The 18,614-nt window shown below is 39.3% G+C and overlaps 1 protein-coding gene across 1 annotated transcript in view; it reads right to left on the reverse strand.

Moving 5' to 3' along the window:
• erap2 (endoplasmic reticulum aminopeptidase 2) overlaps positions 1-18,614 on the reverse strand; it is a 74,133-nt gene that overhangs the window by 22,153 nt on the left and 33,366 nt on the right. Inside the window, exons 5-13 of the mRNA XM_087999002.1 lie at positions 13,015-13,135; positions 12,321-12,475; positions 9,133-9,246; positions 8,892-9,023; positions 4,631-4,762; positions 2,786-2,854; positions 1,849-2,024; positions 1,634-1,713; positions 230-413 (exon numbers count right to left, since the gene is read on the reverse strand). Coding sequence (XP_087855128.1) covers positions 230-413; positions 1,634-1,713; positions 1,849-2,024; positions 2,786-2,854; positions 4,631-4,762; positions 8,892-9,023; positions 9,133-9,246; positions 12,321-12,475; positions 13,015-13,135 — 1,163 coding nt within the window. The remainder of the gene's footprint in view (positions 1-229; positions 414-1,633; positions 1,714-1,848; positions 2,025-2,785; positions 2,855-4,630; positions 4,763-8,891; positions 9,024-9,132; positions 9,247-12,320; positions 12,476-13,014; positions 13,136-18,614) is intronic.

Genomic DNA, 18,614 nt, shown 5'->3' on the forward strand with positions numbered 1-18,614 from the left:
AATGTTGCTGCTGTGTGCTCATTGGATTGGGGAATACAAGCATGGATTTAAAATATTTTAGCAGGCAGCACTAACACAGGATTGGGGCAGGGGGGATGCCATGTGACATTGTTGCTCTGTGTAAGCTGGGTGATCTTAAATTAAGCACAATTCCAGTAACATATTTTGATACATTAATTTTATGATTGAACATAATAGTTAATACAGTAATAGTAACTTTCTACAATACCTGACAAGTTGGAAAGCATTATGAATCAGGTTTGCTCGATCCTTCTGGCTCAGTAATGTGTGGTTCTGCCACAGCAGATTAATCAAAGAATCCCATCCAGCACGCTTATAATGTACAATGTAATATCCATTCATGTCCACATTAAATTTAACCCATTGAGCCTCTCCATCTAGTTCAATATGATCTGATTGAGGTAAAATTAAGTTAATGAAGCTAATTAGTAAAGAGAAATTCTTAAAGCTAACAGATCAAATGGAGAAATATAGGAAGAACACTGGACAGAATGTAGTTGGCCCATCATGCACATGCTAGCAAAAGAAAAGCCGCCTGGATCAGATCCCATCCTTAACCCCTCTGAGAAACGTTGATGCAGAGAATCAAATATAGTCTCGGAAAAGCAATTGATAAATAAACATGCAATGACATAATGTGTTAATTAGGCAAAGATTTATTCAGTAAAGGAGGAAGCAGGAGCCAGCCTGCCTTCCCCACAAGTTTATTTTCTCTCCTCAGCCCAGCATCAATACTGACCACTAATCTTTTCTACAAATCCCTACAGAGAAAAATCATTACACACCTCTGGTACTGTGGGACTTGAACCATGGACTCCTGGTTCAGAGGCAGGGATACTGCAACTGCACCATAAGAGACTCAAGAAATAGTTCTTTTTCATATTTTGAAAAGATTTGGAAGTGAATGCTTCTAAAATATTTGTTCCAATTAACAACAGCTGCTCTGAATCATACCTGGAGCATTCACATATCAACATGAATAAAGAAGTCACACATCTACACTCAATTAACTCAGCATTTACAACATTAGTATGGTGTCTCAGTGGCGTTCCTTTATTGCTAAACAATGAATTGGCTTGTGGATAAACACAGCAGCCAACTTAATCATAGGAAAATCCCAGAAACAACAATTAATACATAAGCAGTTAGTCATTTTTAGCTGCTGTCCATTGAGAGCCATCAGAATGTTTATTCACTTTAATATTTCCAAGTTAAGCAGGAACTCCTGATTTCATTACAGAAGTTTCAGTCCATATTAAGTTCTTAAAAAGGTAACTTGAACTTCAATTTCTTAAGTTATCAGCAAGAGGGCTACCAAGTAAATAAAACTGCCAAATGAGGTAATTCAGTGGGAATACACACTATTTCATTTTCAAATGTTAAAGGATGGCTTTAGCTATCATAGAACTACATTGTACATAATATTACAAGCATTATACAGTAAAACTGAATTGCAATGTTTGAGCTATATTAAATACTATACAAGGTGAGTTTAAATTAAATCTTCATTAAGATACATTTCAAAAAAATCTTTGCTTTTATTTAAGTTTTATTTGGATTCTTTTCAGTTAGTACTACTTTATTGGAAAACAGCAATTTGCAGCACACGTACCTGTTTTTGTTTTCAGTAAGTGTTTACCAATGGCTTTCGAACTGCTTGTGATATAGGTTAGTGGGACCTGCCACAGGTAGCTGCAAAAATCATGAGAAGTGTATTTGATTTTTAAAATATTGCAGATTGCACCTAGAACTTTATCCACAAAGACAAATAATATTTCATCAAAACAAAGAAGAAAATTAAAAAGAATACAACGGAGACACGAATACCCAGATTGCAGTGAGTCCCAGGTGGAGTCTTCTGGGAGCACCCCCTTAAGAAAGCGCTCTTGTTCTAGCTTGACTTTACTCCCATTATGATCAACAATTATCACCGGTATTCCTTGCTGAAGTGTCCATGTGTTCATAATTTCCTTGATATCTAAATGTTCCCCTGCATAAAGGTACTGAGGAATAGAAAGGCACAGTACAATTTAAGAAACAATGTTTTATTTTTCCCCGACTTTTTAAAAGTGTTAACACAAATACAAACATACAATGCATTAGCAATCAAAATTTACTTTTAACCTAATGGTTGTGACTTTGAATGGTAGATTACTTGGATGTAGATGCTTAGGTATGGCGTCTTGCATAAATGAAGGTGCAATTGCATTCTATAAATTCAGTTACTTTTTACTTCTCTCACACCCTCATCGATGGTTTGATTGTTTCTTTTTTAAGGGCTCTTGTGGTACTGGTAGTGTCCCTCCTTAGGCGCCAGAAGGTCCAGCCCCACCTCCCCAGATCTGTGTTTGAATATGTCTGAACAGGTTGATGATAAATATTTATATACACAATTCCAAAGCAGCAACAAACTCAGCAAATGCAGGAATTTGAGTGAAGGTTGATAATTCCTATCACATACAATTAGAAATGTGTAACATAAATAAACATCATAATTTAAGGAACTTCATGGTCAAGTAGTCTTTTCATTAAATTACTACTATTGTAAATTCTCCATATGCATCATGCTGTTTTTTTTGATTTCCCAATACTATTTAAATTAATTCCACCCAGCACCAAGACCTGATCCCAAGAATTCTAAGATCCCACAGGTTGTAATTATGTAGATACTTATGACAAATGTGAGATATTGCAATTTGAGTATACTCAGAGGTGACCAGACTTATACAAGGTTTAACAAAGACTAAAATGAATCACATCTTACAGCATTTTTAGCAGCTTGTGAGGCACTGTAGCAGAATCCACCTGAGGTAAAGTCTTCCTCAGTGCAAGTCTGTTGGCATATCAAAACAGAAATTGTTTTTGCATTACCTTCACAAACTTATACAATCCCCAAAGATCATGAAGCACATGCTTCATTTCCAGGCAGTAAATCAAAAGTTTCTGTAACAGTTCCTGAAAGAATTTTGTAAACTTAAACATTTTTTCAGATCCATTTTACAATTGCTTATTGAATTCTGGTATTTTGGGAATACCTAGCTTGTTATCTTAAGCAAATTTTGAAAGCATTTGACAAAGGGTCAGTTCGACTCAAAATGTCAGCTGTTTTCTCTCCTTACAGATGCTGCAAGACCTGCTGAGATTTTCCAACATTTTCTCTTTTGGTTTCAGATTCCAGCATCTGCAGAAATTTGCTTTTACTTTTGTTCCAATTGAGTAGTTAATCCAACAGAAATTTCCATCAGCTATGTTGGTTTATGAGTTGCATCACGTATCCTACAAGATTTTCTTTGATTATAAAATAAACAATCCACTAGACCTAAAAATAGAAATTGCTGGAAAAGCCCAGCAGATCTGGCAAAAACAGTGGTGATAAATCAGAGATAATGTTTGGGGTTCAGTGACCCTTACTCAGAAATCCATGAGACAATGGTTTAGGCCTTCAAACAATGATTTAGGTCTTCAAACACAGATTAGAGATATTTATTTATCACATTCTGAAGTCAAAACAAGTGATGAGTAGGAATGTAAACGTGATGTAATCTGTAAAGTAAAAGAAAATTAACAAAAAGATCAATTGAGCCAGAGATTAATATTTGGGTTTTGGTCCCACTGCCATTTCATACAGCAAATGAACACTATTTTGTGTCATTTTGAAAGTAGATAGTGAAGTCTGTGATTACTGCAAATTTGAAATGCGTCACAGTGATCTATTTTTGTTCAATAAATCTGTTTACAAGGTCATTGCTTCAACTATGTTTAGCGTGGTGGGTTTATTTTACTCTTTTCCAAAGTCAGGAATGATCACATGATGGTGCATAACACAACCAATGCCTGACGAGCAATAATGAGGAGATTGTTTTATTTAATTTCTGAAATCATTACAGTAACCTGAGTAACAGGCTTATAAGAGATGCTTTCTAGTTTGAAAGGAAAATAATAATGTAGGCGAATTGATGGCATAGTGATGTTATTGTTGGACTATTAATCTGGAGACCCAGACAATATTTTGGGGACCTGGGTTCCAATTCTGCCACGGTAGATGATGGAATTTGAGTTCAATTAAATGAAAAAATTCTAAAACCAATATTGATTATTGGAAGAAAACCCATCTGGTTCACTAATACCCTTTAGGGAAGGAAATCTGCAATCTTTACCTGGTCTAGCCTACATGTGACTCCAGATCCACAGCAATGTGGTTGACTCTTAACACTTAGGGATGGGCAATAAATGCTGGCCTAGTCCGTGATATCCTTATCTAAGGAACAAGTTTAAAAACAAATCTCTTTTTTAAGCCTCAGAAAAACATCTGGAGTAAAACTCCAAACAAAATTAATCAATAAGAAATCAATTCAAACAGTGCAGAAAAATAGAACAGAAAAGAGATGGCAACCAGCTCCATTTAAAAATGCTGGTGTTAACCATTAAGAAAAATATTAATACAATCCTATAATTTCTGAATTGAATGATACGTTGCCACAAATTACTGTAATCTTCATTATTTCCAAAAGCATTGGAAATAATTTAAAGATAGTGAAACAATTAACAGAATGATGTCGTATTAAACAAATACATAATCCAACTTTCAGGCAATAGAAAAAACTCTTACATTGGCCATACTGTTCCACAAGTCTTCATTTTTGGCATTTCTGTAGCTGTATTTTCGTAGATAATGAACTAAACCTCTTTGAAATACCTCCTCTGTTAGAAAATTTCTCAACATGTGCAAAATACAAGCTCCCTACATTTAAAAAGACACAAAATGTGAGTTACACGTAATGTATACATGCACACACCCTTTAAATAGGTAGAGATGATATATGCTACTTACCTGCACTACAAGGTCAAACATGAAGGTCCTTAAGATTGAACTTAATTTTGCATTTCAATTTGATGTAATCAACTTATGAAAATTCTGAAGACATCAGCATCAATACAAAGCTTCATCACGAATGTTTACCAGAATTAGGCAGTAAAGCTGGAACTGGGGAAAACGTTTAACTCTTGGAAAGTGATCAAAAGAAGGGTTAGATAAGGTTTTGTTCCCTCACCAAACTGTCTCTGCCCAGCAGTGAGTAAATTCGTACAGGAATTGAAGGGATGAAAGATACAAGAAAGGAGGAAACAGTATCAACAATATCCACAATGATGATGACACTTTGCTTCTATCAACAAATGAAGATTTGCAGACATTAATCAATAAAATTGCAAAGAAAAATTTTATGCACAAGTTTACACTGAATGCCAAAGAAAATACACTGTCAAAGACAAAGAAAGTGCACTTTCAAGTTTTCAACCTCACAGTAAATAAAACAAGTAACAGCATATCAATTAAACTGTATCATGAAGCATTGTGACAAAACTGCTTCATGAAATTAAACAACATTCTAAGCTGTGTCAGTTGGAGTCTTGAAATGAAAATGCATGCACTAACATGTTACATCTGGTCAATAGTGAATTATTCATGCGAAGCTTGCAGCATTGGGAAACAGAATTAAAACTGGTGCTTAAAAAAGGTCCTAAGGCTAAGTTGGGTGGAGAAAAGAACTAATAAGAAATTATTGAATGAGGATGGAGAAAATATTAAAAGAAGACAAGTGGAGTTCTTTAGATTGAAAAAATTGTTCATGGGATATCAGTGTCACTGGCTGGGCCAGCATCTTGCCCTTTGAAATTGCATAAAATCATACAGTCATAGAGATGTACAGCATGGAAACAGACCCTTTGTTCCAACCCGTCCATGACGACCAGATATCCCAAACCAATCTAGTCCCACCTGCCAGCACTCGGCCCATATCCCTCCAAATCCTCCCTATTCATATACCCATCCAAATGCCTTTTAAATGTTGCAATTGTACCACCCCCCACCACTTCCTCTGGCAGCTCATTCCATACACGTACCACCCTCTGCGTGAAAAAGTTGCCCCTTAGGTCTCTTTTATATCTTTCCCCGCTCACCCTAAACCTATGCCCTCTAGTTCTGGACTCTCCCACCCCAGGGAAAAGACTTGGTCCACTTATCCTATCCATGCCCCTCATAATTTTGTAAACCTCTATAAGGTCACCCCTCAGCCTCCGACGCTCCAGGGAAAACAGCCCCAGCCTGTTCAGCCTCTCCCTATACCTCAATTCCTCCAACCCTGGCAACATCCTTGTAAATCTTTCTGAACACTTTTAAGTTTCACAACATCTTTCCGATAGGAAGGAGACCAGAATTGCACGCAATATTCCAACAGTGGCCTAACCAATGTCCTGTACAGCCGCAATATGGCCTCCCAACTCCTGTACTCAATACTCTGACCAATAAAGGAAAGCATACCAAACACCTTTCTCACTATCCTATCTACCTGCGACTCCACTTTCAAGGAGCTATAAAACTGCACTCCAAGGTCTCTTTGTTCAGCAACACTCCCTAGGACCTTACCATTAAGTGTATAAGTCCTGCTAAGAGTTGCTTTCCCAAAATGCAGCACCTCACATTTATCTGAATTAAACTCCATCTGCCACTTCTCAGCCCATTGGCCTATCTGGTCAAGATCCTGTTGTAATCTGACGTAACCTTCTTCGCTGTCCACTACACCTCCAATTTTGGTGTCATCTGCAAACTTACTAACTGTACCTCTTATGCTCGCTTCCAAATCCTGGTGCTGGCAGGTGGGACTAGATTGGGTTGAGATATCTGGTTGGCATGAACAAGTTGGACCGAAGGGTCTGTTTCCATGCTGTACATCTCTATGACTCTAATAGTAACCCCCAGGATGATGGTACCAGAGGATTCAGCATTGGTAATGCCAATGAGTATGAATGAGTAACAGTTGGATTCCTGTTTTGCTGGACCATGGTCACTGCCTGACACTTGAGCTGTACATGTTGCTTGCCATTTATCAGGGGAATGTTGCCCAGGCCTTGCTGCATTTGAACACAGACTACTTCAACATCTGAGGAGTTGTAAATGGTGCTGAACATTGGTTAATCATCAGCAGGCACCTTATGCTGGAAGGCCATTGATGAAGAGCTAGAGATGATAGGGACCAAGATACTAATGTGAGGAGCTCTTGTAGAGTTGTCCTGGAGATGAGATGACTGACCTTCAGCAATCACAATTATCTTCCCCTTGAGCTAAGTTTGACTTCAACCTGTTTAACATCTTCCTCTGTTTCATATTGACTCCAGTTTTACTGGGGCTCCTTGATGCCACTCTCAGTCAAGCCACTCTCATGCCACTTTCATCTTGCCTCTGGAGTTCAGCTCTTTTCCTTGGACCAAATCTGAATGAGATTCGGAGCTGAATGGCACTGGTGAATAAAAGCTATTTGATAGTACTAGGAGATAGTTTTCTTTTAAAACCGCTCTCTTCAGGTGTCTAGCCATAGACTACAATCTGCAGCTCTTGCTGGGTCCTCACCTGTATCATTTGAGTTGCTTTCATGTTTGCTTTCACTTGGTATACAAACTGCCAGTACTATTATTGCCAACTGACTGACTAGGAATATGTTTTTTTAAGATAGTTCAAAATCCAGGGTCCCTTCCCTTGGCTTTGTTCTTTGTTTCATCACTTGATTTATAAGGGTCAGGAGGAAGATGCATTATTTCCAAAGTTAAGCTGTATTGTCTTCCAAGGTTAGAACCTAGAGATGTGGTGCTTACAGTGGAACACTACAGAATTTTGTTTTCCAGGCAGTTTAAATTGAAGAATGAGAAAAATAAAGTATAACACACCACAGAGAAAATTTAATGTATCAAACTGCTAGTTTAACAGCTTAAGTCTTTGAACACGGAGAAAGTGACCTATATTACAACCAAGATTTATTGGTAAGTTTACAGGCTGTATTCAAACTAGAATTTCCTTGTAATACATGAAGACTATCTTCCACTGTGAACAGTACATTTACAATCTCTTGTTTATCACAAATTGTTTGTTGTTAATTGAAAGATTGACTACATTAGGAAGAGTGCTAGGGAAAATAAATAGTTTGAGACAGTCACCAATCATGCATCCAAAGATTCCAGGGGCGAGCAAACAACACAAAACTGATGTATACAATCTATTCTAAAAAGTGAAGTGCACATTTTATCCGCCTATTATCAGAATCTAGATACTGGAGTCTATCAAAAATACCAAACTGTAAAGACCGAAGATTCTTAATTATTAATGAAAAACTCAAATTACAAGTGTTCCTTATTTAGGTGCTAATGACTGATGGTGGATAGTTAAGCATTCTACTGTACCATTAAATCAAGTCAGTTAAATTATGCAACTTTGTATTGAACTTCATCCTTGCGTACTCTGGACATTGCAATGAATTAATCTACTCAGTGCTGTACTGTGATTCTGCTGTGAATAATTTGCCTTAGCTGCAATTATTACTTGAGCATGTAAGATAAAGGTGACCTAATTCAAGTATCTTATAAAGTTTAAGACATAAATGATAACTTGGTCCTTCTTTTCCAATGTGTTCATTTTAGAATGATGAGAAGGAAAATATTGATCTGATACTCTTAATAAATAAAAATTACATATGAACATTTTTGATGTGATATTAGAGTCATAGAGATGTACAGTATGGAAACAGACCCTTCGGTCCAACCCGACCATGCTGACCAGATATCCCAACCCAATCTAGTCCCACCTGCCAGCACCCGGCCCATATCCCTCCAAAACCCTTCCTATTCATATACCCATCCAAATGCCTCTTAAATGTTGAAGTTGTACCATATGTAGGATTTAGTGCACATCTATCCAACAATGTCTGTGAGAATGTTAACTTCACCGTCAACAATTAATAATGTTAACAAAGAACAGCAATAAGCCAACATTGTTTCAAAGTCTGTGACATTAAACAACACATTCAAGTAAGTGCCACAAATACCTTATCATAAGAGACAGTATCAAACATTTCCTTTATCTGAGTTGGATTTTCTGCAGGTGTGGATATGGGGCGTGATGAATTCATTGAATCTCTTCCCATTGCTCCAAAACATGTGTTCAAAAAATAATCATCCTGTAAAGAGGAAGTATTAAAAGAATTAAACAGTTATATATCCTGCAATGAAGTCACCAATAGTGAGAAAGGTTTACTCACAAACCAAGAGCTAGAAACGTTTACTCACAACTTGTAGCTCTGGATAAGTGGAATCGACAGAGACAAACTCCATGTACCTGGCAAATCCTTCATTCAGCCAGATGTCATTCCACCACTCCATGGTTACCAAGTTACCAAACCACTAAAGAAAAACATGATATTCATTAGGGATCCAATGAACTTTTTTGTCATTTTGAATTCAATAATTATTGAAATGATTTCCTGAAAATCTCCACTGGAAAGATAGATATTCACTAATATTTCTATCATCCCTTTTCTAGTTTCAGAAGTGAAATACAATGGTTTTTTTCAGGACTATATACCCATCTGATAATGGTTATGGCATAATCAAATACAGGCTCTAATTTGAAAATGGTTTCCTTAAAGTGAAGGGCTCACAGAAATGTCATCACATTTTGATTCAAACAGGGACCACCGAATCTATATTCTATAGCTAGGCAACTTTAAATATGCTGCATCTTTATTAAACAACATCTGAGAAACCTGATCCCATTCCTTCTACTTGTTTTTAAGGAAGTTAGTTGGATTGATGACAGGAGTTCATGAGCAATCCACTCTGGTAACTAAATATTTTAAGGAGGCTACTAGTCTCCATTTTAATTCTTTCTTTATTTTTAGCAGCTGAATGCCAGGATTCCTAAGCATTTGGGAAATCCAGCAGATGGAAGGAGGCATGAAGCTCACAATCTATCATCTAACTGATTTTATTGCACTGCTTGTGGGCCAGGGAGTAGGAATGTTTCTCCAGCAATCAACTGAACTCTCTTGTTCACCTCCCCACTCTCCCTTATAAGCTAACCCTAAAGATGCTGATTTCTCTCTAACTCCCAGCCCCACCAATTCAAACCCCACAGACCCCCAACCTCTTTCAAAACTTAAAAGCCAAGTCACTTCCCAACCCCACAAACCCAAACCTAATACTCCATTCTCTCCACAACCTTGTGACCCAAATCTTGAAGATCCTGATGTCTCCCCCGTCCCTCCCACCAGTTCAAACCCCAAAGATTCCAAGTTCTATTTGACCTCCTTATCGAAAACTAACTAATTTACTTCCTGACTGTTTTTGTACCCTACACAGAAGCAGCCTACTACTATGGATGACCGTTAACATGAAAATTGTTGAAAATATTTCAACATGAGTTTGTTTAAAATTCAGTAAAAATCCTTACTTCTGGGATTCTTTCCCCTCCTCTCTTCCTACGTCAGAGTTATTGCTTGGGCCATATGCCTAAATGTTACATTTTTAAAGGAATGTATGAAATTAAGTGCAATGGATGTCTTCATATCCCTTAATGCATGGAATATGTTATTTTCTGCAATCACATGCTTCTCAGCTCATCACCTACACAAGTGAGATGTAGCATAAATCATTTGATGCATTATGTTTGAGCAAGCTGAAAGTTCTTGTCACTGATGGGACCTTCAATGATTGAAGGTTCTGGTGCCATGCCTAAATGCCAGTTGGACAGTACTTCACTCACTGCAAACCTGAGCTTGCCCTGTGGTGCCTGCCCCTAGAATCCTAAAGAATCCCCATAAGAATTCCAAACTAGCTCCTAGGTTCTCCAATGCTGCCCTCCTGCTGATGCTGGGTGGGGTCACAAGTAGAAGGCAGATCCTTTTCCTGGGTTACCCAACTAGTAGGCTCTCTCATCGGACTCATCCAGTGTGGTCCAAGATCATAATCCAGTTCAGTGCTGCTGCATCCTCCTCCTCAATCCAACTCTGCCAGTGCACAGATACCTCGCAAAGTGTCATAGCTTGCAAGATTTAGCATTGCAAGTATGATGTGCACTCAAGAGCTTCCATCCAGCTCTCAAGTACTGACCCTTCCTCTCCAGCGCTTTTCCTTCTCATTGACAGATGCCCACAGTTGGCAGAGGGAGAAACACTAGATGACTCTGACACTTGGGTCCTGCTGGAGACTGGCTCCCTCTCAGCCCCTTGTAGAAGTCGTGCCTCTGGTCTCAGCCATATGTGACCAGGTTAAACTGCAGGGAGAGGCAGAGGGACATCACTCAGACCTGTCAGAGACCTTCAGTAGGCTAGAGTAAAAGATGGAGTGATCTGTCTATGTTCTCATTAGTGTGGTAGCTCCAACATGCAAGTACTTGGCTGCATTGGGTGGCCTTGGAGAAATAGATCCAACAGAACACACAGTGACTGCCATCACTAGTTGTCTCTCACTAATAGGAGAGCAACCCTATTGCCTGGTTAGAAAATAGTGACTTTACCATTCATTTAGCTAGTAAATGTAAAGAGATTCTACAAATCTAGTACTTTCAGGAGACTGGGAATTATCTCATATTACAATAGATATATAAAAATAAATTAGAGGAGAATGATCTTAAAAATGCTTAAAATATTCAGACCGTAAGATATAAAGAAAAACTTGAACGCATATGATAACTTTAATAAGGATAGGTCACATAAAAGCTCATGAAATACTTCTGAAGTGAAGTAACTGTTGCAATGTGGAAAATATATTTTGCACTGTGAAAGTTTCCACAAATTGCTAGGTGATAATACCAAATAATACATTGTGGTAAGGCCTGGACATCAACAGAAGCCCAGACAATGGGGAAAGCTTGCCTACTCTCCTTTAAAATAATGCCATGGGACCTTTACCTGACAGGGCAGACAAGGCCTCAGATTGACATCTCAACTGAAAAGATAATATGCCCGAAGTTCAGTATTCAATCAGAATTGCACTGGAATGCAAGCCTAGATTTGTGTGTTCAAGTACTAGTGTGGGAATTGAACTCAAATATCTGGGTCAGAGGTACAAATGCTATCAAGAAAGCTATGACCACAAATAAAGTACATTTAATAACATAACAAAGATGGTGTCAAATCTGAACTTTTTACATGAAACCAGTTCATCATTTTTGTAAGTACCTTCCTGGAACACGTTTTACATGTTTAATGCCAAAATAGTGGATGAAAACTGAACCAGTGGATAGTAAAGCTGTGGTCTAAACCAATAGTCTTTCACACGAGCCTGTTGTTGATTTTGATTAACAGATAATTAATATTTATAATGGAGCTGTAGTTCCATTTACACAATGACTTTTATCAACCATTATGCACGAGGCACAGGTCTTTGTTAATTAGGAGTATAAAGTCAACTAACATGCAAGAGACTCATGAATCTCAGGCCAAAGTAAAATGTACATTATAAGAGACAGACAGTACCTGGTGAGCCAGTTCATGACCTATCACCATGGTAATCCACAGTTTATCTGATGCAGAGGACGTTTCAGGGTGATACAGTAGAGATGTTTCCCTGTAAGTCGTTAAACCCCAGTTCTCCATGGCTCCTGACTGAAAGTCTGGAATTGCAACTAAATCTAAAAAATAAATTTCTCATTGTATTACTTCTTAATGTGCTTTCTCAATCATTTATCGTATCAATAACAATTACAATGTCACAGTATAAGACCTGAAAGAGAATTTAGATTCAACAATTTACATTTATTTTGGCATCACTTAATTCAAAACATTGCTCACTGAACTAATTCACTGAAATAAAGAATTTGCTGTTTGGTCATATTTTGCCTAATTTTAGGAAGTCCCAAAGCACTTAACAGACAATTAAGTACTTCAGAGTGTGTTCAGTGAAGGGATCAGAAACCAAAAGAAATCCACTCCACACCTATCACCTGCTAGATTTTCAGCCTGTCCAATTCCCCTCCCCCATAATCTCTATTCTTCACCTCTTCTTTCACAGTCTCTCTCTCTCTCTACCTACTCTACTCCTATGAGATTAGTACCCCCCATTTCTCTCAGCCCTTTTCCAATCAATTTTCCCACACTTTACAACTTGCATGACCTTATTGTATAATATATTTTACTTCATATCTATACTGAAACCCAATGTTTGATTTACCCTGCTTTGGAAGTGGGTAGTAGATATTGAAGTAATGTTCATAAAACTCCAAGAGTTTCACGGCAGCCTCCAGTGCATAATGTGTCTGACTCCACTTATCTGGCGCAGCATATATCGACACCTGTCAGAATACAAGATTCACACATTAAAGTTATGTGTTTGCAAACTCAGGAAACAGTTATATGTCAGACTGTAGATGTCTTCGGAATGTGTTTAGTTATATTTGAAGGATAACAAACTTCTGGTGATTCACAATTTAGGGATTAATGTGTGAGATTTCCAAATTCCAGAGAGTTTCAAGTCATAGAATCATCGAATCTCTACAGTATGACGCAGGCCTTTTAGCCCATTGAGTTTATATTGATCCTCCAAAGAGCACTTCATCCTGACCCATCCCCGTCCCCATCCCACCCTATCCCTGTAATCCTCCATTCCCCATGGCTGATCCACCCAACCTGCACACCCCTGGACCACTATAGGCAATTTAGCATGGCTGATCCACCCAACCTGCACACCCCTGGACCACTATAGACAATTTAGCATAGCTGATTCACCCAACCTGCACGTCTTTGGATTGTGGGAGGAAACCCAGCACCTGGAGGAAACCCGAGCATGTGGAGAATGTGCAAACTTCTTCACAGACAATTGCCCTAAGGTGGATTCAAACTTGGTGTAAAGCAGCAGTGCCGCCCTAGTCAGTGATCTTCAATTTACAAAAGTGGCAAAGACTTTTGTTTGTGATCCTGAACTAGAATGTGGATTCCACTCCAATTCAGATGTAGTGCAAGTGCTGAAGTATCCAACAGCTGGACTGGAGGAACTTAGAATTCAGTAAGTTTCACACTATCGGGAAGGAGAGACCATATCCAGAGTTTGACACAGCCTGAGTGAGTATATAATTTGGTGATTGAGAGGCAGCATGAGAATTTGGAGCAGAGGGGAAGTAATGATTTTTTGCTTTTGTTTTTGGCTCTTGGTTTACAAGGTTTCTATTAAACAGAGTTAAAAATCACATAGCACCAGGTAATATAGTCCAACAAGTTTATTTGGAAGTATACCAAATAAACCTGTTGGACTATAAGCTGGTGTTGTGTGATTTTTAACTTTGCAAAAGTGAGGACTGCAGATGCTGGAAACCAGAGTTTAGATCAGAGTGGTGCTGGAAAAGCATAGCAGGTCAGGCAGCATCCGTGGAGCAGGAAAATCGACGTTTTGGGCAAAAGCCCTGATTTTTAACTTTGTCCACCCCAGTCCAATACCGGCACCTCATGGCTACCATCAACACCACCTTCTATTAAACAGGATAACAAGCCCAGGGTCAGGGGCCCAGCACAAAACAGTGACATCACTGTGTAAACTGTATGTTCACTGGTTGGTGATGGTAACTAATTTGACTACCTATGAGAGGTTACTTTTAGACTGAAGGTAAATAAGTAAAATATTTACAGGGTGCAAACTAAGAGACCAGTGAGAAACTTTCAAATATCAAAGTAAGAAAAAAATAATTAAAATAGAGATGCCAGGCCAGGCAATGTGTGTAACTGCATGGTGTGGAAGTTGGTGGACCCCATTGTGGTTCATAGTTATCACAGCTGAAGCAAGAGTTGGTTGATTCGTGGGAATATCAGATTGGTAGCACATTTCAAGAAAAGGAATTTGTGGAATGTCTACAAGATGGTTTTTGGGAGCAGCTTGTGGTACAAACAATTCTGGATTTGATGATGTGTAATGAGACAGAATTGATTACCAAGATTAACGTGATAGTTCCCCTTGTGGCAGTGACCATAATATGTCAGAATTCACCATGCAGTCTTAGAGGGAGAAGCTGGTATCGGTTTTTACAATTGAGTAAGGCCAACTATGAACATGGGAGTCCTAGTTCAGGATTCTCTTAAGGTTAACATGCAGGTTCAGTTGGCAGTTAGAAAGGCAAATGCAATGTTAGCATTTATTTGAAGAGGGCAAGAAGAGATATCCTGCTGAGACTGTATAAGGCTCTGGCTAGACAGCATTTGGAATATTATGAGCAGCTTGGGACTCCATATCTAAGGAAGGCTGTGCTGGCATTGGAAGGCATCCAGAAGAGGTTTACAAAGATTATCCATTTGAGAAGTGGTTGAGGACTCTGGGTTTGTTCTCAGCATTTTGAAGGATGAATGAGTTCTCATTGAATCTTACAAAATACTGAGTGACCTGGTTACTGTAGATGAGGGGAAGGTGTTTCCACTAGTAGGAGAGACTAGGGCCTGAGCAGCTTCAGTGGGAAAGTATGACCCTTTGGAACTGAGCTAAGGAGGAATTTATTCAGGTAGTGAGTGGTGAATTGCCGCTCAGGACTTGGAAGCCATGGCATTGTATTTATGACAGAGATAGATATTATCCTTGTTTGCTAAGGGGATAAAAGGTTATAGGGAGATGACAGAAGAATAGGGTTGAGAAACATGGTCAGACATGGTTGCATGATGGAGCAGACCCCATGGGCCGAATGGCCTATCTCTTCTCCTATGCCTTGTGGTCTTATGGTGTCAGTCTTCAACAGTGTCTTCAAAGAATGTTGGTTTGGTGGCCTAGCACCAAAGTAGACTGATTGGAGAATGCAAGGTGCAGACTGTGGTCAGTTACAAATAAACTTTGCTAATGCCATCCTCAAAAAGCATGTGTCCTTAGTTGTATATTGAAACAGCTTATTTATGTTTTATGTGCACAGCTCAAATGCTCATCTCAATATGATTGCTGCCATCCACCATTATAGAGTCCTAAACACCAGCTTCATACCAATCCTAGGCCTAGTTTGGGGCCGAATTCCCCTCCTGACATGGGAAATTGGCCAAACTGAGCCTGTATTCAAAGAGTTTTAAAGAATGATAAATGATGTCATTGAACCATACAAAATAGATTAAATGGATAGACAGGATATTTGCAGGGAAGATATCTCCCCAAGCATCTGAAGTCTAGAAACAGGGGGCAGAACTTAAAAATAAGGGAATTGCCATTTAGGATGAAGATGAAGGGAAATATTTTACTCAGAGAATGGTGAATCTTTGGAATTCTGTATCCCAGAGAATTGTGGAAGCACAGTCTTTGAATATATTTAAGTTAGAGGTCGATACATTTTTTTGACTGTCAATGACATAAACGGTTACTTAGATAATGTGCCAGAAAAGTATTTTTCCCATTGAAATACTTACCTTGTGGAATCAGTGGCCTCTAATTTACAGCAGCAGTGGGAGCAGTGAGAGTGAGGAGCTGAGTGGAAGTGATTGAATTGCGCTCTGGGAAAGAGAATGAACCAATATATTTGGGCAGTGGCTCAATGTGGGAGCTCAGGGACGTAGCTAATATCCCTGGCCCCTTCACGTACAGGAAGTGTGTCCAGCTGCAGCTCTTGTTCGACGGCATGACAGCTTTGGAGCTGTGGATGGACTCACTTTGGAGCATCTGTGGTTCTGAGAAGGTCATGGATAGCACATTTAGTGAATTGGTCACACCGCAGTTTAGGATTGCTGAGAGAGAAAGGGAATGGGTGACCAAATGGCAGAGAAAGAGCTGGAAGACAGTGCAGGTGTCTCCTGCACTCATCTTCCTCCAAAACAGGTATACCATTCTGGATACTCTTGGGGGAGACGGGCATACCAGGGGAAGGCAGCAGTAGCCAGGTTCATGGCACTGTGGCTGGCTCTGCAATACAGAGGGTGGGAAAAAGAGTGGAAGGGCTATAATCATAGGGGATTCAATTGTAAGGAGAGTATTTAGGTGGCTCTGTGGTCAAAACGAGACTCCTGAATGGTATGTTGTCTCCCAGGTGCATGGGTCAGGGAGGAATCAGATCGGCTGCAGGACATTCTGAAGCAGGAGGGTGAACAGCCAGCTGTCGTGATGCATATAGGCACTAATGATATTGATAATAAATGGGATGAGGTCCTATAAGCAGAATTTAGGGAGTTAGGAGTCAAGTTAAAAAGTAGAACCTCTGAGGTAGTAAACTCAGGATTGCTGCCAGTGCCATATGCTAGTCAGAGTAGAAATTAAAGAATAGGCAGGATCAATGAGTGGCTTTAGAGATGTTTCAGGAGGGAGGCTTTTAGATTTTTGGGCATTAGGACCAGTTCTGGGGAGGTTTGGACTATTACAAATTGGATAGTCTACACCTGGTCAGGACTGGAACCAATGTCATAGGGGGTGCTTTTGCTAACACGGTTGGGGAGAGTTTAAACTAATGTAGCAGGGGGATGGGAACCAAATGAGGATGCTAGTGAATAGTAAGGAAGCAGTAACTAAAGCCTATAAGGAACTAGATAATGAAGTCAGCGTTACTAAGTGGAAGAGGAGGCAGGGAGCAGATAATGAATGCAAAGTGACAGGTGGTCTGAAGTGCATTTGTTTTAATGCAAGAAGAGTAGTAGGTAAAGCAGATGAACTTAGGGCTTCGATTAGTACCTGGGTGTATGATGTTATTGCTATTACTGAGACTTGGTTGAGGGAAGGGCAAGATTAGCAAATAAATATCTGAAAATATAGATGTTTCAAGTGGGATAGAGAGGGAGGTGAAAGGGGTGGAGGAGTTGCATTACCGGTTAGAGAGTATATCACAGATATGCTGAAGGAGGGCACTATGGAGGACTCGAGCAGTGAGGCAATATGGGCAGAGCTCAAAAATAGGAAGGGTGCGGTAACAATGTTGGGACTGTACGACAGGCCTCCCAATAGTGAGTGTGATATAGAGGTACAAAAATGTAAACAGATTATGGAAAGATGTAGGAACAACAGGGTGGTGGTGATGAGAGATTTTAATTTTCCCAACACTGACTGGGATTCACTTAGTGCTAAAGGTTTAGATGAAGTAGAAGTTGTTAGGAGCATCCAGGAGGGTTTGGTAGTGCAGTATGTAAATGGTCCAACTCGGAAAAGGGCTATACTGGATCTGGTGTTGAGGAATGAACCTGGCCAGGTGGCTGAAATTTCAGTTAGGGATTACTTTGGGTATAGTCATCACAATTCCCAAGTTTTAGAACACTCATTGACAAAGACAAGCATGGTCCAAAAGGAAGAGTGCGAAACGGGGGGAAGGCCAACTCGACCAAAATTCAGCTGGAGCTGGGGAATGTGGATTGGGAGCAGCTGTTTGAGGGTGAATCCACATTTGATATGTGGGAGACTTTTAAACAGAGGTTGATTAGAGTGCAGGACAGACATGTCCGTGTGAAAATGAGGGTTAGGAATGGCAAGATTAGGGAACCATGGATATCAGGTGAAATAGTGAGAAAAGCTAAGAGGAAAAAGGAAGCATACATAAAGTCTAGGCGACTGAAAACAGATGAAGCTTTGGCAGAATATTGGGAAAGTAGGATCAATCTGAAACAAGGAATTAAGAGGGCTAAAAGAGGTCATGGGATATCTTTAGCAAACAAGGTTAAGGAAAATCCCAAAGCCTTTTATTCATATATAAGGAGAAAGAGGATAACTAGAGAAAGAGTTGGTTCACTCAAGGACAAAGGAGGAAAGTTATGTGTGAAGTCAGAGAAAATGAGTGAAATTCTTAATGAGTACTTTGTGTCGGTAGTCACCGAGGAGAGGGACATGATGGATGTTGAGGTTAGGGA

This window comes from Chiloscyllium plagiosum, unplaced genomic scaffold, assembly GCF_037043375.1.
Source record: "Chiloscyllium plagiosum isolate Xiang-an unplaced genomic scaffold, Cpla_swu_hap1 HiC_scaffold_2, whole genome shotgun sequence".
Taxonomy (NCBI): domain Eukaryota; kingdom Metazoa; phylum Chordata; class Chondrichthyes; order Orectolobiformes; family Hemiscylliidae; genus Chiloscyllium; species Chiloscyllium plagiosum.